General features: G+C 49.3%; 1 protein-coding gene across 18 annotated transcripts in view; it reads left to right on the plus strand.

The window, feature by feature from the left end:
• The window catches only part of TACC2 (transforming acidic coiled-coil containing protein 2), a 131404-nt gene that overhangs the window by 56226 nt on the left and 51097 nt on the right, over positions 1-24081 (plus strand). For 13 of the 18 annotated variants that reach the window (XM_080597102.1, XM_080597105.1, XM_080597100.1 and 10 more), the window contains 2 exons: positions 379-504; positions 7313-7444. In XM_080597102.1, the coding sequence (XP_080453228.1) occupies positions 379-504; positions 7313-7444 (258 nt within the window). Of the gene's footprint in view, positions 1-378; positions 505-1303; positions 1441-7312; positions 7445-15499; positions 18709-24081 lie in introns of those variants that run through there. The other 5 variants (XM_080597108.1, XM_080597094.1, XM_080597099.1 and 2 more) reach the window with 4 other exon arrangements.

A 24081-nucleotide genomic window follows, 5' to 3' on the forward strand; every position in this document is an offset into this window, starting at 1 on the left:
GGGCTCCAGCCCCCTGGGTGTTAGGTGCTTTTGTGCAAGGAGGTCCTGCCACTTCCCTTGTTCAAGCAGTAGCTCGTTTTCTCATTTGCTTTTTAAAATCAGAATCACAATTGGTTTAATTTGCTGCTGGATTGTATTATCTCATTGCTCCTGCAGTTGTAACACAGACAAAATTCCAGTGACTTCAGTCCTGGGGGAGCTATAAAGCTGTACACAAACGCAACTTACATTAAAAATACCAACTTTCCCTGCATTCCCTAAGACACGAGTCAGCACACACATGCCAAACAGCGGGGGCTTCAGCCGGCCAAGTGACAATAACGCTGCAATAATTCAGACCTCTAAGGCTGCCTTTTTCCATGTCTTTTCTCTCCGCAGCCCTCCTGGGCCAGGTGATGATATACAGTTGGCTGCTGCCCTTGATCCTTCTGAGCAACCGCTGCCTGTTCCTGCGGCTTACGGAAATGTTGAGCCCGGGGATGCTGCTGAGCTGACTGCAGCAAGGTATTGGGAAGGGCTGCGCCTGCGGCTGGCGTGGTGGGAAGCTGCTCCAGCTGCTCGCTGGGGCGCTGGGGGGCGAGAGGAGGCCCGCAGAGGTCAGTGCTGGCTGAGAAACTGCCGTCACTCTTCTTGGGGGGATGTGTGTCTGGCACAGGCGGTTTCCGAGGGGTTTGCAGAGTCTGTAGCAGGTGTAGCATTTGTATAATCTTTGTCAGAATTTAAATCTTCTCACTCAACCAAAACTTTCAAAAGAAGATGCTGTTTACTCTTCCCCTAGAGTGAATCACTTTGGAGCAGAGGATCATACTATGTGAAGGTGCAGTACATGCCGATATTATTTTTAGGTGCTTACACACACATATATATTTTGATTAGTATACAAGGTAACTGATCCTTCAGTCATTTTCTTAATCTTTAATCCTGAGAAGTTCCTTACCAGCATGATGCTGACTATAAAGCATTCAGGTGTCTCATTTCTGTTGGACACAGGGCCTTTTGTCTGCTTTTATTTGCACCGAGGAGGGAAACTGTTGCCTTGCTGTGCTGGTGGCAGTTGGGTTGTCAACATCTTTGGGCACGTACGTTTGTCTTACCTGCCAGCAGCAGAGGAAGCCTCTCAGGGTGTGTTTACCCTTCGGTCATTGTGAATTCAGCGGAGTGTAAACACGAACAGTATATTTAAGCTAGCAATAAACTGGTTAGCTGAAATAGCACCAGTATGCTATCAAAGGCAGAAAGAAGCTTGTGGGGTTTGCACAATCCACCTTAAATGCTGGGTAACCTTGGCTGGTGCTGGTCTTCCGTTGTCCCCAGGCTAGTTAGACTGCTAGTGCTGGGTGAATCTGTGAGAAACCAACTTCTTCCTGCGACCCGGGTGAAGTAGGATGATCTAGAGAAGTTTACATAGGAAGCTAATGATGTAGATTTCATCCAGTTCTTGTAAGTTTTATTTTGAATTGTTGTGCTTCTTTGTTTTTAATAAATGTAACTAGGTTAAGGGTTTGTTTTCTTTGGGGGGGTTGTATTTTTTCTCATTAAGTCGTTGCCTGCTGTAGTAGCAAGCTGGTTAGAAAAGAGTGAGCAGTAATTGAGTTGGAGCTATGAGCTGCTTTCTGGGTGTGAAGGAGTAAAACAAAAACAAAATCGAAAGCCACCACCAACAAAAAATCCTACCACCAAAAGCGCTAGGAAGATTTATACGTGGTCTCTTGATTACAGTCTGAATTAGAAGACTGCTGCCCTTGGGGTGATGGTTTGCTGTTTGTAGGCAAAAAGGCACCCCCGCTGTCTATGGTAAATGTTGCCTTAGGAAACATTTATGAAGAGCAATTTTCATAGTGTCTTAATTTACTGCTTCTTGTAAACCTCATGAATTCACCCTGTTCGCGTTCTTATCTGGATCTGAGATTGAAGGTTCATCGTGTCACACCTTTCCTTTTGATCTTCATCAGTTCTGTCTTTAAAATGCTTTTACCGTAAGCGTGCAAAAGTTGGTCTCGGGGTTCCTGTTATCAGGTTTGTTTGTTTTTCTCCCTCCTTTACTTCGTATCAGCTTTAGACACAAAAGCCTGCGTGTTCTCCTCGCCCTTGTCTTTCCTGCCCAGGGTGCCGCCGGCTGCCTACTCCCTGTTAGCGAGGCATGCGCCTTGTGGCAGCGTTCCCTGCTGGCGCCCCGCGATAGAAAGGCGGCAGCTCCCGCGTGTGTCCGCCCGCAGATGCAGCTGGTCGGCAGGGTGGGCTCATCTCCACGCAGCCGGACACGCCTGGGCTCCTGCCTTCCAGCAGGAGCAGCCGCAGCTGCCTTCGTGGTTTGTTCACATCGAACCCGAAAGCGGTGCTCCGAAAACACGGGGGGTTACGCTCACCACGAGGATCAGTGGTGGCAGGACTGCGCTTCTCCTGTCCGAGGGAAGTTTCAGTAATTCTCGTTGCTTCATGTCACTGCCTTATCCCTCACCTTCTCTTCACCCGTGGCATGGAACACAGAGTTGCCTGTGTAGGTAAGGCGATCTTTGAAAAGGCACTGCTTTTTGGCGTTTTGTGTAGAAATACTGTACTGCTGCTTCACTGTGAGTGCAGAAAAATTCTCTAATGCACACACGTGTTATGTCTCCATGTCAGTGCTTCCTGGTTACACCTGTGCGTTGTACTCCTAAATTCTTCCTAGGGTTATTAGGTGCCATGTTGCTTTTCCAGTCGATATGCAATAAAATACAGTAATGCAGTGTTTTGGTTTTTTTTTTCAACATATTTAGTTATTTACTAATAAATTCCTTTTGTTTCCACATAAGTATTTCCCCATCAGGGGTGTCGTATAATGCAGATGGTGTGCCCTTCAACAGGGAAAAACAATGGTGCATGGAAGGCAGGGGTCAGTTTGTGCTAAATGTCTTCCATATGGCAGCGCATACTGAGAGATCAGGTTGTCCCTCCATCTGTCAGTCAAGAAACTCTATCTTTGTTGTTTCTTGAGGACGACTGTCTGCCTCTCCTCCCCTGCTGGTAACGTATTGATCAGGGACATCGTGGCATCATCTGCTCGATACCAGACTTTATTTACTGTATCCGCAGAGTAGCGCCCTGAAAAGAATTAGGTGAAAAGTTCCCTGGCTGTTCTGCCAAGCATTTTTGTTTAGCAGTGAAACCAAAAGGCCGAGTTCCCTCTGGTTTGCCAGCAGACACGTGCTAGGAGAAATTCTGGCTAGGCACATCTTCCTGCTTGCGCTGCAGACGCAGAGCTGTGCAGCAGCACTCACAGGAGGAGCGGTAGGACTGCAAGGGCAGAGGAGGCAGCGCGGTGCCCCGGCTGTAGGAGACCTCCGCTCAGCTGGGATCCACGGTAACTCTCCTGCCTGAGATGCGGGCAGAAATCTTGCAGGTACCGGGGAAAGTGGCAGCTGCTGAACGAGCTGGCTGCAGGGGAGGCCGCAGGGAAGAGGCAGAGCAGCCCAGCCTGGGCCCTGCCTCGTGCTGGAGGAAGCTTCTGCTCTCGCCGTTAACCTCGTGCTGAGGTCGAGGAGCTGCAGCACGGCATTCGGTCCTCGGCAGACGGAGCTCTGGTGTGAATACAGGGCCATTGAAACCTGAGCGGGCACTGGAAAACGTCGTGTTCCCCCGCACCAGGCTGTCTCCCAGCCTGCCATGTGGCATTAAGCTGCCAGAGAGGAACCTGTGCCAGGTGGAAGCAGCTCTGCCTTATCTCCAGGGGGGCCTTTCCCCGTCATGTAGCTCACGTCCTGGGAGCCAGTGATGCTTGGTGTGTGCCTCAGGGTTGGCAGGAGTACGCGGGGGGGCTGCGTGTGCCAAGGGTCACAAAATGGCTTTGGAGAATTACTTAAAAACAGAGGCAGGAATTGAAGTGTGTTTGTTTCTGGATCACCTCCTCTCAGCAGGATAAAGAGTGGCCAACGTACGGTTCGTTGTGCACCAGGAAAACTTGGCCCTTTTGCTAGTCTCCTTGCTCCAGCCATTTGAATATTGCCAGGTGGAAAAGCTCTTAGTGGCAAATCTTAGGAAGAGCTGTGGCGAAGCAGAGGTGTTAATGTAGCCAGCTGTTCCACCTGTAAACCAGCCTGAGCCATCCCAAAACAGTCACGTGGCAATACCAGCCCTGGTGTGATGGGCCAGCAGCTGCGTCCCGTGGCCTCGCTGGGTGCTCCTTGGCGCTGCGGTTCGTGCAGAGCCCCAGCAGGGGGGAAAAGGGCATGAGACCATCCATGGGAAACGGGGAGTTATCGCTGGGTTTATCGCTTCGTGATGCTACAGCGCATAAAAGCAAGCCTTGTGCCCTGTAAAGCCCAAGGAGCAGAGCTCTTCTAAACACGTCTGTGTTCTGGTAGCTGGTTTCGCTTTGCGGACAGCGTTAAGCAGTGACGTTAGCCAAAGGCTGAGAAAGTTTTCCCTTTGTGTGAAAAGGCGTAAAGGGGAAAGCTGAAGGATGGCAGCGAGCAGTGGGGTGTGAGGGGAGCAGGTGCTACTGCGAGTCATTCACTGCCGTGTTCTCACACGTGCCTAGCACAGTGTCCACCAGTTTATGCCTGTTTGGTATCCCGCCTTGGCTGGGCCCTCTGGCGAAGCGTTTGAATTTTGTGACACTTTGTTTGCTCTCCAAGCAGATGTTCAGCCTTCGCTTATTTTTAGCAGTTTACTTTTTGCTTTAAAATCTTACTTTCTCTAATCTCCGCCTGACCCTATATAGTCACGTCGCCTTTGTATACGTTTGACGCTATTGCTATATTAGGACAGAGATGTTTTTAGCGAAGGGAAAAGTCGTCCGTGTGGAAAAGGAAACAGCTCTTTATTTTTTGTTCCTTTTTTGTTTTTTTTTAAACTTGACGGGACTGAGAAGTCAGGAAGCCTGTGTCAGCATCAGACCAGCGTGGACAGGGTGGGGAAGGAAGGAAGGGAGAGAGGAGTGCTTGAAGCAGAGATTATTGCCTAGTTTCTTGGAAAGAATGACTTAGTAGCCAGCCCATATGGCACAGAGCAACTTCAGGGATGTCAGCTCTCAGAAATAGCTTCGTGATCTTAGTAAGTTAGTGGATAAGCACTGGGAATAACTGCTCTCATGCTCATATGTACTGACTGAAGTTAGGGATGTGATCTATGGCTGTCCTCGCTTGTGTACGTGTTTCTGAAGAAAGGAAGGATTTGTCCCTGAACCTCACCAACTCTTACTCAGTAATGCGATTTAATCTACCTTCCACAATTATTCAAGTATAATTACTGGGGGTGAGGAGAAGACATTTTTAGAGGAATGGCTAAAATAGCCCTTACTGTTTAACTCAGGAAACCGGAAAGAAGCTTCTCGCCCACGGGCTGGTTCCACCACCGATGTCTCCTTGTGCCTGAATCCCCAGAAGCATGAGGGGAAGCTGCTGCCTGCGGCTGCTGCCCGGGACATCTCTGTCCCTCTGGAGCTGCCTGGGAAGGACTGGGTGCTGGGGGGGACAAGCAGGAGCAGTGCAGGGGCTCGTCGTGCACACCTGAACCCTGGCATTTTGTCCTTGGGGCTTGGTCTTTCTGTCATCACCTGAAGAAAGTTGGTTTGCTTTAGGAAGGCTGACCTGTCTGGAGCTACCTACTTAAATAGCCACACAGTTGTTAGCACAGTTCCTTAAAAGCTGAAGTTCCTGCTCAGAATTGCTTGAGGTCTTTCTGGTTAGGCTGGGTAGGGACCCGTGGACCCCATTTCAGAGACATTTTATCCGAGAAGCATCCTCTTTGGAGAAGAATAGAACTGTGTGTGATGGCTTTTTCCTTCAGCAAACAGCTGCTCGGCAGGTTGCCCCTTGCTCCAGGTGGAAGAGGTATGGAAAGGGCCCCCCTTTAGCTCCTTTTGAGGTATGGAAAGGGCCCCCCTTTAGCTCCTTTTAAAGTTGATCTGTTCTGAATCACACGTCCTTAGTGGGAGGGAGCTGTAAAAGGCTGAGATCGTGGTGTGGGAGGAGGACACCAGGCGTCAGGTCCCACTGCAGGCTGACTTAGAGCGGACCAAACGTGGTTGCAAAGGGTGGGGAAGGACCCCGTACGTAGCTTTATGGCCCCCTGGGCAGAGGTGTGTTCAGATCTCCGGGGGCAGGAGGGGATCAGACCCACCATTGGCTTTCTCTCACATTATTTTAGGAAAGAGACTGACGACACTGGAACTTAGTATCCAAAGTGCAAAAACAATGTATTTTGGTATGTGCAGGCAACTGTTAATACAGAAATAGTTAAGTGTAACGGTTAGGCTGCAGTAGCCAGTGCTGATCTGGTTCTGTCAGCGTACAACAAACTAGACTGATTTGGGACATCTTGATGGGTTTTTGAGAGGCAGTCATGGGTCACGTACTTTATTTTCTGTCGCTAGTTTAAGGAGCGTAGCCAAGAGCGGGGTTAGCGGTGTGCTCAGTGAGGGAAAACAAAATGAGGTCTTTGTGGGGTGATCTTTTGGAGAGGCAGGTGATTACCTTCTCAAAGAGAAAGAAGACCTGGGACAGGAGTGTTATTTGTGCTGCTGTCACATCTTTCCATCTCGTGTGGGCTTTGCTCAAGTGAACAGTTTATGGATGCGTGCCAGGGGCTGGGCAGGCGCCTGCTCGCCCCGCACCCCGTTTTCTGGCTGTGTCAGGTTGTCACTCCTGTCAGGGCTCCTTTTCTGCGGGGACAGGGAAAGGGCACTCCCCGCCGCTTGCTGTAAGGCGAGCTGCTCTGCCGTGTGTCGTCGTGTGCCCTGGGGATCGCTGCGGGACCCTCGGGCCTCTGAGGCCGGGCCTCGCGGGGCTTTGAGCAGGGGGACGTGGAGGAGGTAGCACGTAGAGGCCTGTAACCTGAACAGTCACGCCGTGACTTCAGGGGTTGTTGTGCTTTTAGCATCGCGGCATACCGAGGGCTTTTAACTTAAGACTTTTTGAGTCCTGGATTTTAGCTTTTCTAAAAGGCGAGTCATTGAACGGAGCGTTTGCCATGTTTGCTGAGGAGAAGGGGCCGTGTGAGAACTGCACAGCAGTCGCTAGGGACCCACTGACTGACTTCATGCACAGAAAGCAGAGAGGACTCTTGAATTCCTCTGGCAGTTAATGCTGTGGTCTGTAAGAGCTGTCAAAACTTCTCATTAATACTGTTGGTTTTGTGGTCAGCTGAGAATTTAAATAGGTTTTGTAGGAAGAAGCAATTTGTGGGAGATGGGGGAAAGAACAAGGGAAGGGACAACGCGCTCCTTACAGAAGTTCAGACCTAGCTGAAGCTCATCTTTTCGGAAGACTTCACTGAAGCTTCATGGGCACTTCTCAAGTTTTTCACCTTATGAATTTTCATGATTATTTTACAGCACTTCCAAGCCTGATAGCTGCGACGAAGCTGATAAGCTCGTTTCTGGGGATGTACCGTCGGCTGCAGCCCCTGGTGAGGGTGTAGAGCTGCCTCCTCAAGAAAGTGAAGGCTTCGCGGAGGAAATAAAGAGGTACTGCACAATGTTATTTCATATGCTAAAATACATTTCCATGTCTGTACATCCATGGCTTAAGAAAATAATGGGTGTTTTGTGTAAATTGTGTGAACATTGTTGCTAGATTTTGAAACCAAATGCTGGACTATGAAGACCTCCTTGCTCCAGTACGTTTACTCTGAAAGACCAGAAGAGGGAGCTGAGACTACACTACTTAATAGTGTACTGATCTTCCCTGCTACTTTTTAAATTATTCATTTTTTTCAAATATTTCCCTTTTTTTTTTTCCTCAAGAGGACTGTTCTGCTCAATCCCTTTCAGATACTGCCAGTGTCTTCCCCACACTAGTCATTTGCATTGTAGTTGTCAGCAATGAAGGAAGAAGTTCAGCTTCTCTTTCTGAAGAACTGTTCAGTTATCTTCATTTCAAAGCTGATGTTCCTCTCCTTCAGATTTGCACCGACTGGTGTTTGATAAATGGCCTTGGGGATTTTTGCTGGAAGCCCCCCAGGCTGCTCCTCCCCGCTCAGATACAGGCAAGATGAGACGTGTGCTTGGATATTCATGTCAAAGCTTCAGGTGACGCCTGTCTTGTGGGTGATTAACCAGTGTGCTGTTGTGGTTTGGCAATAAAGGCATGCCCTTATTGTGACATCTATTAATGGAAAAGGTCACAGCACAGCTGAGAATATTAAATGGGCACTCCCCGGAGAGCATCCTTCTCCACCCCACAAATACAGTTCGCCAGCTTGTGACAAGTACAATACAAGACAGGAGACAGCACGGGAAATGCAGCTATTCTACTTATCTCTGTTCAGAAACGTCAAAAGATGCCACTGCCAGCAGGAGGGTATTCTGGATCATGAATGGGAACGTACACAATAGACATGTTTTGCTGTGGAACAAAGAATTAATAGCTATCAGCCAATGCTAATCAGAGCCCATCCACAGGATAAAACCTAGGAAACATGTTGGTTATTACGTTTTTATACGCTACTGAAAATTTTGATCAGAAAATGGTGTCTTGATCTTTAGTGTAAGTTACATGGTTGCTGTGACATAGGTTAGGTCGAGTCTTCTGTGTCATGCTCCTCTGTGGTACTTTACTGCACCCAGGTCTTCTTAACCAGTGTAAGGCTGGTGGGGAAAAGAAGTGCTTGAAGTTCTTGAAGGTCTGTTTGCAGCTGGTCTGCAAGTTCTGTGACCTAGAGAGGGTTTTCTGAATGAAGGATACCCTGGTCGTGCTCTAAAAGCTGGGTGAAGTGGTCAGGAGAGGTTGTAAGTTAGAAAATGCTCACCACAGGGTGTTGGCTCCTTCCAGAGAAGCTTCCAGACTTGTTTGAACTTCAGGGATACCCTGGCCTGAATGTCACATTCTGCGAGCGCTTTGGTGTGGTCACAGGTGACTACCGCTTATGAATCCAGAGGTTTATTGAAATGGAAACCACCAAACCACAGTGTAATTCTTTTTTTTGCCTTTTCATCAGAATTCGGCATCAGACAAAGAGAGGAGGAATAATTTGAGCGGTGTGCGGATGGGCAGAGCTGCTCTGCTCACGTATTTAAATTGGCTTGTGCCTCTGAAGTTTCTGTTTGGTTTCAGCAGTGACGTAGTGTGTTTAACAATGTAAATACGTGTGCAGAAGAATCTCTGGGACGGGGTAAACAATTAAGTAATATTAGTAGAATTGCTTAATGCAGAGTCAAAATCCAGTGCAGGATGTCAGTAACCCAAACGTACCCTGGCACGCATCCTCATTATGCCCTGAGAACAGCACGCTGATCACCCACAGCGTTCTCTAAAGCTGAAATCACCTTTGCTCTTTTTGTAATGTGAACACAGATTTTTCTGAGATCTTAATGGAAATTAAGATGCCTGCAGAATTAGAGATATCTGTGGGATGAAAGATGGTTATTCCATCCTCCAGAAACACAAATGTATTTCTGTCCAGATAGCTCCTTACTGTGATAATCAGCCCCTTATGTAAATACCTCTTGGACTGTCTTACAGTTTTCTGTGATTCATGTGTATCAAAGTCAACTCAAATCAGCCATGGAAAATAACAGCGTTTGAGTCAGGTTATGTTTCACTTTGTCACATTTATGGCAACTGCCTGGACAGCGAGGTGCTAAACCTCGGCAAGTACTTTGCCACTGCACAATTTTCTGCAGAATGGATCCTTGAGGCATTTCGGTCTCCTCGGCGATCGTGGCAATCACGTTATTAACTGTATCACAGACACTTCGTAATTTGGGAGAAGTGCTGAAATATTGCTCGTAAGTGTAACTTGTCATTTAAGGAACCACTTCTGATAGAGCCGGAAAGGCTCTGAAGAGCCAATCCATCCTTCTGATGGTCCTGTGAGGGGGAGAGACGGCTGTGTAGTCATTCTGGAGAGCAAAAAGCAAGTGTTGTCTTTGTGCATGTCCTCATCCAGAGCCTGACTACATGCTCTAAATCTACGCCTGGGATGTTAAATGAGGCTGGTGTGATTGGGAGGTGGGGCCTCCTTGTCAGGTACATAGCTTTTGAAAGAAAATTGACACTAAAATCGATTGCAATTAGATAATTTTGCGAGAAGCTGGGCGGATGGGGAGCTTCTGCTGATCTCTGAATCTCTGCAATTAAATGCGCATCTGTCTTAGCCAACGTTCCCGAAATGAGCGTGGAACCAACTGGAAGCACAGCAACAAATATTTCTATCCACAAGCAAAAAGTCTTCATGGGAAGCTCAGCTTTCTGTGCTGTTGGTTTCTAAAAGATGTTTTCATAATACTTGCCCAGGAGGAAGCAAAACTGAATTATTGGTGTCACATGCAAAAACAGGATGAGCTTTTTGACTCCTGGGTTGTGTTTGCTTGGTCACGTGTTGAAAGTAAGTTTTCTCCTTTCACCCACTTTTGGAGAGGCTTGCTGTAAAAATAAGTAAATAAAAATGAGTGTATTGCTATCGTTTATGACCCATACTTAGAATCCCGGACCATGGGTGGCTTTTAATGATGTAATTGAAACCTGAAGGGATTAAAAGGGATTCAAAAACATGTTTTTTTCCTTGAGTTCATTTAACCCTTTTGAAAGGGATGAGTCAATCCATTAAGTTTACAAGTTCACTGAGCAACTAAGAGATGAGAAGTACAAGTGAGGGATACAAATGCAATGTCAAGGCCTTCTTATTTCCAAAAGATGGATTTTATTTTTTTTTATGTTTTTTGTTTTGGAGGGCGTGGGGTTTCTGTTTGGTTGGTTTTTAAGTGTTTTATTTGAGCTGGATTGTAGCAAACCCCTAATGTGTGTCTGGACTCTGGAGCACAAATGAAGTGATTATTTTAGTAACACAGTGAACACATTGAAATAAAGTCACTTAGGTCTTGGAAACTAAAACCCAGGGATTTTTCTTGAGGCTTGGTGGCTGATATCCTGGAAATCGTTCACCTTCTGAAGCACAACATAAAAAGTCGATACCTTCCACGTTACCAGCCAGCCTGCAACAAACGGCTGAGAGCGAGCCACTGCCCATTCGTTCATTTCCTCCGTTCCAGGCGTTTTAATGAGATTGTGGCTCCTGGTCCTTGGCCTGCAGGGGCTGAGGGATGGGGGCTGAAGGATGTGTTCGGCTCTGCGCAGCCCCAGGCAGGAGGATGCTTTGTGCCGCTCAGTGTAAGTCTTGTCAGCCTATTACTGAGTAATAGCATCAAATCCTAGGTTGCTTGTTCTGTTTCAAAAGCGTGGAGTAAGTGCATTTTCTTGTAGCGGATGGTGTGGCGGGGTCCCCAGGCAAGGCACAGCATCCTGCAGGCTTTTTTGGGTGACCCCATGCCTGTGTGTGGTGGGCAGGTGCCCGGAGACCCCGCGGTGTCTGCTGGCAGAGGGCAGCTTCCAGAAGCCAGCAACGATTCAACCACCAGTTTCCAGTAACTGCGATTTTAAAGGCAAATCATGGTGCGTTAACGGACGGTTGACGGAAATGTGACATTTCACCAAATTCCTACCCGTATCTTTGTTTCCGGTTTGTGCCCTCTGGGGTGCACCCCACATGCTGATGCTCAGAGAGAGCCATCACAGGTCGGTGTTGGAAAGCTGCTGCCTGCATGTGGCCGAGGACATAAGGGTGGTGGTAGCCCCCTGTTGGCTCTGTATGTTACAGGTTCCCTCAGGCAATATATGGTAACTTCCTCGCTGCTGAAACAGGTTCAACAGCATGAAAATGAATATGTCATTACAGTAATCCATCCAGGAGGAGTTTTAGAAGGGCATTTATCATCTTGCTGTACAGGTTCTCGCATCTTGGCCGTGCAGGTTCAGGACCGCGATCGTACGTCTGGCCTGGTGCTGCCGGGAGGGCGGAGGACTCGCAGGGGATCGACCTCCTCTTGTCCTGCAGCAGGCAACGCGTGGGCCAAAGCTGCCGAGGCAGGTGTGGTGTGCATTTCTCAATAGTGGCATGTCTGAACAGGGCCTGTGCAGGAGCAGGAGCTCGACCCCTACCCCTAGGGACGCTTCAAGGCTTTGACAGAAGCACAGACGCAAGAAAAGCCCCCGCAGGCCGTGCTGGTAGTTCTGCAGCCCCGCTTTGGGGCAGTGTGAGCAGAGCTTTGGGCCTTTGGCTCGCAGAGAGGTCTGCGGAGGGCGTCCAGCAGCAGAGCAAGCTCCGTCCTGTGGTGCGGTTACGCTTGCGGTCCCGGTCTGAAGACCGGGCCAGAAATTTGGAAATCAGAGGTTTGACGTTTGGTCGGTGACCCGGTGGGTTCACGCAGCAGTAACGTGGTACAAGCGGAACCCGAAGGTTCGGTGTCTGTGCCTCAGCAGGAGCGGAAAGCACAGGAGGAAACGAGAAGCCAAAGGGTGAGCAAAATCAGGCTGGGCAAAGAGATTTCCGTGGTGTTTGGCTGGCCAAGAGCCGTAACAGGGGTCTTTGTAGACATGCCTGATGGAAAGCCCTCCTTGTTCCTTGGGTGACATCTCTACACGGCTGCCACGGAGGCTTCCACGCTCTCCAAACCAAATCCCCCTGTTTGCACAGCTTAATTTCATAAAACGCTTCCGTGCGTGGAATCTTGTGCTGCGTTCGGTTCTCACGTTTGGTTTTCACATTACCGCCAGAATTCACCGCCGGCCCCTGAAAGACTGCAGGGCCGGTGGCATCCTGAATAGGGGCATTTAGGGGCCTCCTTTGTTATCTGTGCCTGGGGTTCCTATGCAGGAAATTTCAATAACTAAGCAGCCATCGTGGTTAGTCATAACTCTTAATGCCACCGATCTCACTCGCAATTTAGATGAAGCGGTGACCTTAGCAACTGAACGGTGATCGGTAGCGTGTGTGTGTGTGTCTGGGGGTGTTTCCTCGCTTTTTTTATTTTTATTTTTTGAAATGCATTCCTGTGTTTGTTTCCCATGAGCTGCAGTGTTTGTTCTGAGTGCGTTGTCGCCGGTCACCCAATGTTTCTTTGACTTGTCAGAGGGAAATACTCCGTCAGTGTGCTCAGGCTTCAAATTCTGTGATACTGGGGGGTTTTCATAAACTACCAATGTATCGGTGCAAACAGAGCACTGGCGTTAACCTGGAGAAGCGGTGGAGCAGACAATGTGCTTCTCAAAGCATTTTAACGTGCTTTGATTAACATTTTACTGTAGTTTTGTGTTTTTTGTTTTTTTTTTCTCCAGTGAACCAAAATGGGATACATTTGCTGCGTATTTCAGGTAGCTTTTCCTGGTTGTTCTCTCAGCTGTAGCGCAAAGTTGCCCCCTGAAACTAAGGGGAAGACAGAGAGGTTTGCTTGCCTCTGGCTCCCTGATGGCAGCAAGGGTTAATGCTCCTCATGGACAATTGGCACAGCTCTGCGGGATGTGGCGTTTGCTTAGGCTCTCAGTTTGGGATGTCATTTATTGAAATAACGAAGACTTTTAATTTCAAGTGGCGTTCTATTCACTTGCAATATGGTGGCTATTCCCTACGGCAGCGAAAAATGTGAATTATATCTGTGGGGAGAAAGAGACTGAAGGGGTCAAGGCTGCTTTCTGGGCCGAGGTGCCACACTGAAGGGCTTGGTGGCACTTGGTGACGGCACCGGCGTTAGGGGCAGTGCGGGCAGCGAGCTGGGCGGTGGAACGAGCTGGCTGGAGAAGTCCGTGCAAGGTCAGCGTGGTCTTGCAGAGCTTCCTGCTGGCACATCTGCAGGCGTATCATTGTAGGGATAAACCTGGAAAGCGAAGATCCAAAGCGAAGGGTAGCAAACCTTGTGGCATTCACCCAGCAGCTCGTTGCCTGAGGAAGCCTTCAAGTGACCGCCCTCGAGGCAGGTGGGAGTTCCCAGGCAGATGGCCACATGGTCCCTAGAGAGGGAGAGAGGACTAAGGAGCAAAACCTGGCTACAGGAGTGAAAGGCTAGGAGAATAAACCAAAAAGAGGAAATCCTGGCTGTCACAGGACTAAAAAAATGCAAGGTGAGTAGAGAAGCCTAGGAAAATGTGCCATGTATTTTTGTGCAGCCTCTAATGACGAATGCTTGAACCCTTTAAAAGCCTGTAAAAGTGTTTGCTGTATCACCTTTAGAAAGACAAACTGCAAACCTCGAGTGCCCACGTGGCTGCAAACAGCCAGCTTCACCTCCTCTGTAGCACGAGGAGCTGCGCCGGTCCTCGGAGGCCTTTTTTTCTCTGGGAAGGGCTCAGCAGACGCAGCCTGGGCTCGGGCAGCCTGGCAGCAGCATGGCAGCAGCAGCCTCCGAGGGCTTTGGCGAGCAGGAGACCCCAGCCCCGGGGTGTCCTGAAAGGGCTGCCACTGCTGGGCCTCGAAAGGTGCCGGGGCTTTTATGTGCTGATGTGCTCTCCAGGGTGCAGCCGGCCTCCCCTGGGCACTGCTTTTTGCCTTGCAGCTGTGCCCATACAGAACAGCGCTGGGTTTTTGAGCAGCTTGGTCTTTGTTAGTAAAGATGATGTTTCTTATCAGGCTGGTGTTGGGGATGCCCTACTCATGAAGGCTTTGATACCAGGCAGCCTATAATAAGGGAATCCTTGGGATAAAACCTTCTTCCCAGGCTGCATTTAAGGCTTTGGGATCTGAAGGCAATATGATCAACATCTCAATTTTTATTTTTAGCATCCTGTTTAAAAAAAATCTATCCTTTGTTACCATTTTTATGTTAACAAAGGATATGTGAACCCCTTTTATTTTTTTAAATAGACAGTACTGTTCCTCAGAGCTCTGACAGCAGCCTTCAGGATCTCAGAGAGGCTCGTTTTGGTACTGGGATGTTTGATTTTGCTCCGTTCTGCGCCGTTTGCTTTACGCGGTGCTCGCTCCTGCGCAGTGCCTCAATAACGCATTGCAATTAGGAGGAACGGTTTGATATTCACCCACCCCTCCCCAAGGGGGATAAATGTGGGAGGCAGGGCTTTCTTTCAGAGGGCTCTTTGATGTTTGTGTGTGTGTGTGTGTGCGGGGCCATGTTTATAGCTAGCCTCAGAGCCTAGCAAGACGTGCGGAGAAACCAAGACCGACGAGACAGAACATAAATTGTAGCTGATCATAAATCTTATCGTGGTCCTGTCCAGCACTGGTTTTTGGGGGAAGCCAAAAATTTTCAAATTGGGTGCTGGTGACCCGAGTCTGAATTTGTATATAAACACGAAATGTAGCGAGACCAAATATTTGGGAGTCGGTGCATCATTTTCAACAACTAACCGGTAGGCATCGAGACTCAGTAAAACACCCATTTGGTACAGGCCGAAATGGATGAAACGAGCAGAAAGAGGAAATGAGAATTATTAAAGGATGGTTCTGAATGCTTAAATACCCATTTTTCAGCACTGGGATCACGGTAAGTGGTTATGGGGCCGTTGTGTAGAACAACCCCGGACTGAGATGCCGGGGGCATCCTTAACTCCTTAGAAGCCACAGTGACGCTTTGGGTTGGCTGGGTTTTGAGCCACAACTCTTTTTTTCCAGGTCCCAGGCAAGTTCTTACAAAATGTACTCACGGTATCAGCACAGTTTTGATATTTTTAAAAGCCAGCGCTAAATTTAGTACGGACTTGGCACTTCTGTTGGCAGGCCCAGGGGATGGATTGGGGCCAGGCGGGAGAGGGAGAGCTCCCCTCTCGTCGGGGTTGCTGCTCTGCGGACGTGTTGGTGCTGCGGCTGTGCTGTGCCTGCCTGCACATCTGACTGCCCCTCTCCGAAGCGTGCCCAGCAAAAGGAGTGCCGGGATGCTCTCAGCATCTCGGGTGGCGTACCGCAACGCGTGGTTTAGGTGGATGTAGCAACAAGCGACAGGACGGATCCTCTCCAGACCTCAGCCCAGCGCTGGTCCCCTGGCAGCTCCGTCGTGTTACAGACCTCACGGCTGGATCAGAAGGAAAGCCACGGCCTGGCTTTTTGTGTCTCGCTGGCCAAGGACCGCAGCCTGACTGGTTGCGCTGTCAGCCCTGAGCCAACAGGCGCTGCCGAGTCCAAGGCTCACCTACAGCACATCTTATTTTTTTGGAAGACCATTCCGGTCTAAAGTTTTAAACTGAGAAAATGTGTTCCCACCTCAGTAGTTAACTGAACTCACTGTTAGGGATTTTCATGTAAACCTTGATTAATTCTTTTTTTTTTTAATTTTAGTTTCTCTCATTGGATCTCGTTATTTAATCTACTGGATCAGAGCTGCCATTGCTTTTAAGCCTGTGACATCTCCTTGTTCAGGTGCCTGTGGTGTAAGGAGTGGGCTGTGCCCTGCCTTTTGAAGCTGAAATGTTTTCCCAAGGCTCCAAGTAGCCCTCCTTTGGCCAGTCAGTGGACCACCGACCCTAGAGCTGACAGTGCCTCCGCCAAGGTCTCGCTGCTGTTGTAGCCCGTGTTCTTGTTTCACCGGTCCTCCCGCTCACATTGCTGCAGTCGATGGTGGTTTTTGAAAGAGCAGAGTTAAATCCTGGCCCCTTTGTAAGCAGGAGTGGCCCAGAGCAGCCTCAGAATTACATCCAACCCAGGCCTCTTAGTGCGGGGGCTTTGTTTATGTAATAGATGTACACTTGAAACAGTCAACATAGGCATTTTAAATGTACTCTTTACACTTGTTAAAAAGATGCCACAATATTCCCATTTCCCCCCTGCAGGACGAACAGTGCCTCTGTTCTCCCTCTTGGCTTCCAGCGAGCTGCTGGGGCTTCGCTTTCTCAATGTGGTGGTTGCCTTTCGAAAGAAAGGCTTTCTTTTTTTCTTTTTTATTTCTCATTGTCTTCCTTTACTCTGTAATAAATAAAATCCAACAGGGAGCTCTTACGGCATCCAGGAGACCAGCTGTCTGTAGTTCAGCATAGCCACCACGTGCAGAACTGCGCGGTAGCCTCAGCCTGTGCGGTTCCCCAAAAGCAGCCCTGTGATTGCAGGCTGCGGGCTGGTGCCGCTCCCTGCGCTCGATTGCTCCCCTGCAGTTATTAACCGTTGCCAAGCTGCTGCCAAAGGACACGCGTTTTCTTTTCCTACCCTTTCTTTGAGTTCTCTATTTTATTTGCTTGGGACGAGCTTCCTGACGGCTGGATTTTGGGGTGGCACCGAAGTGGAAGCCAGAAACGCTGGAGCTCGGTCCCGGAGCAGGGCGGGGAGGCTGCCTCCTTCCCTGGGGAGCTGAGTGGTGAGCACGAAACGCTGGATGCGAGGGTTGGGCTTCGCTCCAAGTGAAACGACTTCCAAACTGGAACTGGCTGGGAAGCGTGTGGCTAAACCAAGCGCGGGCTCACCAGTTTTCCTGCGTTTATCCTGATGCTATTTGTAAAACCATTTAGGTTTAGGTGGTCTCTGGAAACGAGCTATGTGCCTTGTGTTCGCCAAGCAGCTTTTTGCTGCTTCTCACGACAGCAGTTTATGGCGGGTGCACCCTGTGACAGAGAGCCCTGCACACACACGCGGCAGCCCAGTTTCTGTGAAGGAAGCAAACCCTGCTGGATTGCCCTTTTTGCAAGCAGGGAAAAAAATACAGCAGCTATTGAAGGCGTGAGCCTCGTGAGGCCTCCACTGAAACATGACAGAAATGCTGCTGTAGGTGCTTGACAGTAAGTTTTAATAGCTCTGATAAATATATCTGAGCCTGCTGACCTCTTTGTCCCATCACGGATCCAGAATTGTCACACAGCTTCAGGCCACGCATCTCCCCGGGGCTTAATTCCCAGTAGATGGTGATGTGGCTGGCTTTTCCTGCTCCTTGAGGGATGTGAGACGTGGTGTTTGTGCAGAGCACCTCGGTGCTGGACGAGGGACGGTGCCCAGCCCTCTCAGCGTGTTTCCCGCGTGAATCCCGGCACCCCACGGCAGCAGGACAAGCTGATCCACAGGGCTTGGCGCGTGGGCTGCTCCAGCTTGTGCTTTTCAGGCTCAGAGATCCTCGTGGCCGATCCCTCGGTGTCGGATTCGGAGCATCCCCGAGGGGCTCCGCGCCCGCAGAAGCCAAACAAACGGTTAAGTGCCCCGATCTCCTCGGATGGAGCGGCGCGGGTGGGGAAGGCTCCCACATTGCCTTGTTTACCTTGGCTGCTCATGATATTCTCCCTACGTCCCTCACGGACGGTTCCATTTCTGCGAGAGGGATGAGCTCGTTCGCTTCAATGAAAAAAGCGGCCGCTGCGCTTACTAACCCTCTCTGCGACCGTCCCGATATGTCGAACTCGCCTCTTATCGAAGGGAAATGCACGCGCAGCATCCCGGGCACACGTGCATTTGCATTTCAAATCAGCTGAGTCAACACAATGTAATGGTCCTGCCTGGAGGTCCTCAGGGAGCCACAGTAGCTGACAATGTGTGCTTAAAGGGAGGGTCTGCTTTTCTTCTTCTGTTTTTTTTTTTTTTTTAATTTTTTTTTTTTTGAAGGCGGTTTCACTAGCCAGCAGTCCTGGGCTGGAGGCGCCTGCACCGTAGCCGCGTGGACCGCTGATGTTTAGCAGATGATTAGCCTGTCACAGTGGCCGGGATTTCATTTTATTTTCTAAACAGCGTTCATCTGGACGGGGGGGAAAAAAATAAAAAAAAAAAAAAAATAACTGGCAACAGTTCAGAGAAGAGAGGCTGCTGCTGAAGTGTTCCTGCTCGTGCTGCCACTGATGCAAGCAGCTGTTCCCATCTGCACTGCAGCACTGCAGCCTCTGCACAGCCGGAGCTCGCGGGGCTTCTCGCTGGAGGGACTGCCGAGGGAGCCGGCCTCGCTCGCATCTAGCCTCAACCCCAGGGCGCGCTGAGGATGGGAGGCTCGCAGTCGCTGCAGCAGGCACAGCCAGGTAGCCTGATCCGGGAGCCGTCAGAGGCGATGTAAGTCTGCGTTCCCTCCGCTCTCCTTTTCTCCGTGCTGCCGGGCGGCGCTCACCCCGCGCGGTGCGCTAAGGAAGCTGACTTTGTGGCCGCGGCCTTTGTTTAACGCTAATTGCGTTCAGCCGGGGGCATGGCCGGGGTTCTGCGGAGCGTGGCGAGGTGCGTTTCGTAACGCTTGCCTCGTCCGAAGGCACCCCGCTCGGACCGGCCGCCTCGGTTCGGTCGTGTCGAGCGGTGGCTGTGCACCATCTGGTTTGTCTTTTCATGTTTTGGGTGCGTAAGCAATCAAACACAATGACCATTTACAGTGAACAAAAACCCACCCCTTCCCCCCCAAACCCACCGGCGCTGTGTTTTCTGTTTAAAATGCGCAGCATGGAGCTGCATCTCTGTTTTCTCAGAGATCCCCTCTGCTTTTCTCTGTACAGATGCTGCTGTTTTTCAGGTCACATCACCCTTGTCAGCGTCAGTCCTGTCTTGGCGTTACAGCCTCTGATGAATCATGAGAGCAAGGTGTCCGTAGCTCTCTTCTCACTGAAGGCCAGCTAGGAAAGAGATTCATTTGGGGCTTGGAGGGGGAGGGAAAAGCAAGCAATTATCGGTTATTGAGAGCAAGTTAGCACTTTTTCACATGGCTACAGCATGTATGGAGGTGCACAAATACGTATGTGCACGCAGAAATAGCAGACTCATTTCCCATTCAGAAATAGGATTTGGTCATTTATTGGTTGAGGTTTTATCGGTTCACGCAGTCGACAGTCTCTTCTCCCTGACCTCCACCCCAAAGCAGTCAGCTGGCATGCCGGACTTTACCTCTGAACAGGTTTCAGAAGAATTGCTTTGTCCCTTGCTGGCCTTTCAGTCGCAGGGATCACAGTCATCCAACATGTCTGAACACGGAGTTAATTTCTGATCATCTATTTCAGTGAGTTTCAGTTATATCCACCGGCGCTAACATATAAACCAGCCTCTTGTAGGTCTTAAAAACAGAACGTAAGGTCTGCTTATTAAGGTAGGTGTGATAAGATTGGAGGCATCGTTTGTTTGTTTGAGATAAGTGCTTCAGAGTCGAGGGGGAATGATGGAGCAGTGACCGATAGTTCTGCCTCTGATAGGCCTTACCGGTAGGCTTGTGCTCCCTGTTGTCATATCCCAGTATACCAGCAGATAGCTTTGCTTGATACTGGCTTGTTGGATTTGGAAGATGCAGGCCTAACAGCGTTTCTGCATCCTTTGTTCCCCTGATGTGCAGCTTCACCAATTAAGCTTTTTTTCTACGTAGTTCCCTTGTACACAGCACTACCATGGCTACGTACAGCTTCTGTTTAATGGCACACCGGGATGAACTGATGCCTCCTTGTCTTTAAAGTACGGAAAATTACATTTTTGCCTGCACTAACTGGGTATATTTTTAACGGTGATCCAAGCACTGGGCAGTAAAAGCAACGCAGATGAAGCAGCGGTCGGTGATTTCCGTACGATTTTCACAGCCTTTTAGGATTTCATCCTGTTGAAGAACCTATCGAGCAGGCGTATGGAGTTTTTATTATGGCACTCGAGTGAATGACATTGTCACCTCCCTTGATGACTCACATTTAAATATACCTCATCTTCTGCAGTTGGGTATTGCTGTGGGCTTTGAATGTGATCTTTTTAGGCCCTGTGTAACCGGCACATACACTTTTAGCACAGACGTCATTCAGTAACTGTTGATATTCTCAGGAAGAGTTGGTGAAAGATATTACTCATCTTAAATAAATACTGAGAGTCCTCAAATAAATACTCATGTCCTCTCTTCATTCCAACTAGACACTCTTTAAGGTTAGGCAAGCCAGGAGATGTTTCTTTATCCTTGAGAAAGTGCAGGCCTGGTTTCCCAAAATAAGAATCTCTTCGTAGGATGCCACGGCAATCTGCTCTGAGGTCTTGACTTGATACTCTGAGAACTGTAGCTTTACCAAGGCTTTTTTAATGAGGTTTCACTTAACTTGCTTTGCACACCCAAGCAAATTCCTTAACGGCAGGGAGAGTTCAGAGGCGAAAACACGTGGCCGAGTCCCTGGCAGGTTGGGTAGGGGCCTGTGGGGCTGCAGCATCCCGCAGGGGACATTTCGGCGATGGGCAGAGGCTGCCTGCCTAACGGGCCAGCGTGATAATGAAGGAGGTAGGTTTAAAACAAAGGCAACGCCGAGCTGGCTTGGCTGCCCTCGGTTCATTAGGTGAAAGGGGTGTAAATCAGCAATCATTGCTGGAATGGGTTTAGCACCCAAAATCCGTTAGCACCAAAAAAGTACAGAGACAATTTCCTTCAGGAGCTGCTGTTTTAGGAGTTCCTCCAGTGTCCTACGACAGGCCTTTTCACTCAATATTAGTAAAAGTCCTGGAAACCGATGTTAGAATTTGTGCAGAGAAGGGATCTAGGTTAAGGTTTTAGAGCGTGTCTACTATTAAACATAAAAATAATTGTAATGTAAACCGTGTAAGTGCTGACAGCCCTGGGTGCTCTGCTGCGCGTTGTGGATGGTTGGCAGCTCAGTCACTGGCAGAAGACAATTATCCTTTTATTTGGAAAAAAAAAAGTCAAATTTGAATGACAAAAAAGGGAAAGCCCAAGGGAAGCCGGGGCCAATAAAAGTTAACTGCGGATGAAAGTGGCGTGGTTCAGACCTCGCTGTTGACATGATAGGCGCTGTCATGTGCCTTGCAAATTGCAGTAGGCGCCCTGCTGGCCGTGGATTGAGCTAAATGGAGCTCGGGTTTCAATCAGGAGTAGCTGAAGTGAAGGAGGTGGCAGCGTGATGATGTTTCCGTGCCTGGGGTCGCTCAGGTGCACGCACCCTCACCTCGGGCGCCCTGCGAGCGGCTCCTTGGTGCCGCTCGCGCTGCGCCGAGACGCGTGGCGTGTCCTGCTGGGGCCGGGGGCAGCCTTCAGCTCGGCACCCGCTGCCGCCTGCACGTCCCCGCTTCCCTTTTTAACCGCAGTACAGCTCTGTCTCTAGGTAACGCTCTGTAAGCATTGGAAAGCTGGAAGTCTCGGTAAGTATTTAAATGTTGGTGGCTCGGATCTAGCTCTCACCCCGGTTTATTTTTCCTCTGGTGGAGAGGCTCCTTTCGCCGGGCACGAGGCGCACCTTGCCTTTGTGGAGCATCACGGCTTCTGTCCTTGCAGCCCCTGGATGGGACTGACATTCGGCGCCCATTTCTTGGCCAGCCAAAGGGCTGGGGACGTGTTATTTCCTCCCATCAGCTCTACCTGCTGCTTCTGTAACATTTGCATCCCCTGCCCATCCAAGGGGAAAATGACCGGAGGCTGAGCCAGCTCCCACCGAAGGGAGCGGTGAGACGCCCACTGACTTCGGTGGGAGCTGGGTCGGACTCCAAGAAGGAAATTGAATGTTACTGATCGGTGGTAGCAGGCCAAGCTGCTGCCGCCCTCGTGGGTGGTTGTTCAGCTGGTTTCGTTGCTGGTTGCTCGAAGGACTGGGAAAATTGAAGCTGGGTTGACTCAGCCTGGTGCGCGAGAGGTGGGAGAGCTGCTTTGTGCCTGGGTGTGCGCGTACGGCTGCGCACAGGAGTCATCTGCATATGTGCAAGAAGTGCAGGCCTTGCTGGCTACCAGGTGTTGTGCTTTTCTATCTATAAAACCTAGAGGAACCCACCCTATGGTTTTTAAAAGATAGAAGGTAATCTGCCTGGTTAAATATTTGCACAGTTTTATATCCTTAAGTGTAGGGGGTCACCTCAATGAATAGATACATACAAGACTGGGAAATAGACATTGAAAGCATTGCAAGAAGTTGGGTCTCTGGGGAGGAGGGGAGGCTTGTGTTACTGTAATACTATTTAGTTCCAGTTAATCCTTTCTTGACAGCTAGTCCTGCCTATTGTCAGCCTTCTACATATTTATTATTATTTTTTAACTCCATTGACAGCCACCAGTCAGCATCCTCGGCAATGCGGAGAGCACGCTCTACCTGCTGGCTTTGCCTACGAAGTCGGGTAAATTGCTGGAAGACATGGGGGTGTTTTACTTGCGAGAAAATGAACCAGAAGTAACAGGCAAATTCTTCTGTCAAGCTTTCCTGCCTTTTATTCCAGCCTCCCTTATTTGAGCCCAAAGGATCTCGTCTCTGAAGTCAGCGACAGCGCTTCTTTTGATATGAAAGGGTACTACATCAACCGCTGCAGCTGTCACCAGGCGCAGGCAGGTCACACTTAGACTTGAAGACAAAATAAAAAGACCCCAGAATCGCTCACCCCTCTGTTAGCGAGGCATGCCACACATCTGGCAAATCCGTGTATATTACAAGGCTCTTTATACTAAATGGTGTGCCCTCCGCAGTGCGTGATGGAGCTGCTGTCATCTATTATGTATTGTGACATAGAGGCAAACTGGGAAATGCAAACTGATGGGAAGCAGTAGAAACATGAATGAAGAGGCATTCCTGCACATGCCTTGTGCCTGTCACTTACAGCGCCGCTTCCCTCTCTGCTTCTGCCTTTTGCTTTGCTTCACCCAGCAGCCAAACCTGCCGCTTGTTAAATGTAAATCAAAGATGCTCTTTGGTACTGGGCGCTTCGAGAAGTAATAGGCTGGGTGCTTTTGAGTTTCTCCAACGCAAAAATTAGTTCTGTCTGTTAGGAACGTGTTTCCTTTGTTTTAAGACCTTACGCTGATAGGGAGTTTTTGTATTTGCTAATATTTTGGATGCCATCTGTTACCAATAGATACCATTCCCTTGTAATCCTTGTAAGGATTTGTAACTTCTTGTGCTGTCCAGTTCTGACTTCTCAGTGGCAAAAGGCAGAGCCTTAACTGGAATTTCAGTGCAGTTGGCGTTCCCTTTGGGGAAGTGGGAGCGTCTAAAAAATAACTTGGGGTTCCTCTGCGGTAAGAAACAAATGAAAAATGCTATTTTTATTATGGAAAAGCTTTCTGGAGAAGTAAAAAGTACGCGTCATTTCCCATTAGTTCCTTAGATGCTTTGAAGCAGCCATCTGAATTTAGTAGCAGCCTATGGATATCGTGCGTTAAACGCCCAGTAGCACCAGAGAGTCGGCTCAGTGGGAAAAAAAAATGAATGTTTCCATTTCCATGAGTTTCCATTGCCCACCACAGTTCTGAGATCTCAGAGGTTTCTTTTAAGGCACGTGTTTTGGCCCGAGAACCTTCATGAGTGGTGGCATTAACAAGATGGCACCATCCCTCCTTAGCTCCAGAAACCAAAGAGCAGTTTGCACAGGAGGCTATTGAAAAAGTTCACACGTGAAGTGGGCAAATTTGGGGTTGAGTAAGTACAGATCTCTGACGGAGCCCTCCGGGTAGTTGTAGGGCTCTCCAGGATTTATGTTTGTCCCTTCCCCGCAGTAAGG

This window comes from Anser brachyrhynchus, assembly GCF_964034855.1.
Source record: "Anser brachyrhynchus genome assembly, chromosome: 6".
NCBI classification, from domain to species: domain Eukaryota; kingdom Metazoa; phylum Chordata; class Aves; order Anseriformes; family Anatidae; genus Anser; species Anser brachyrhynchus.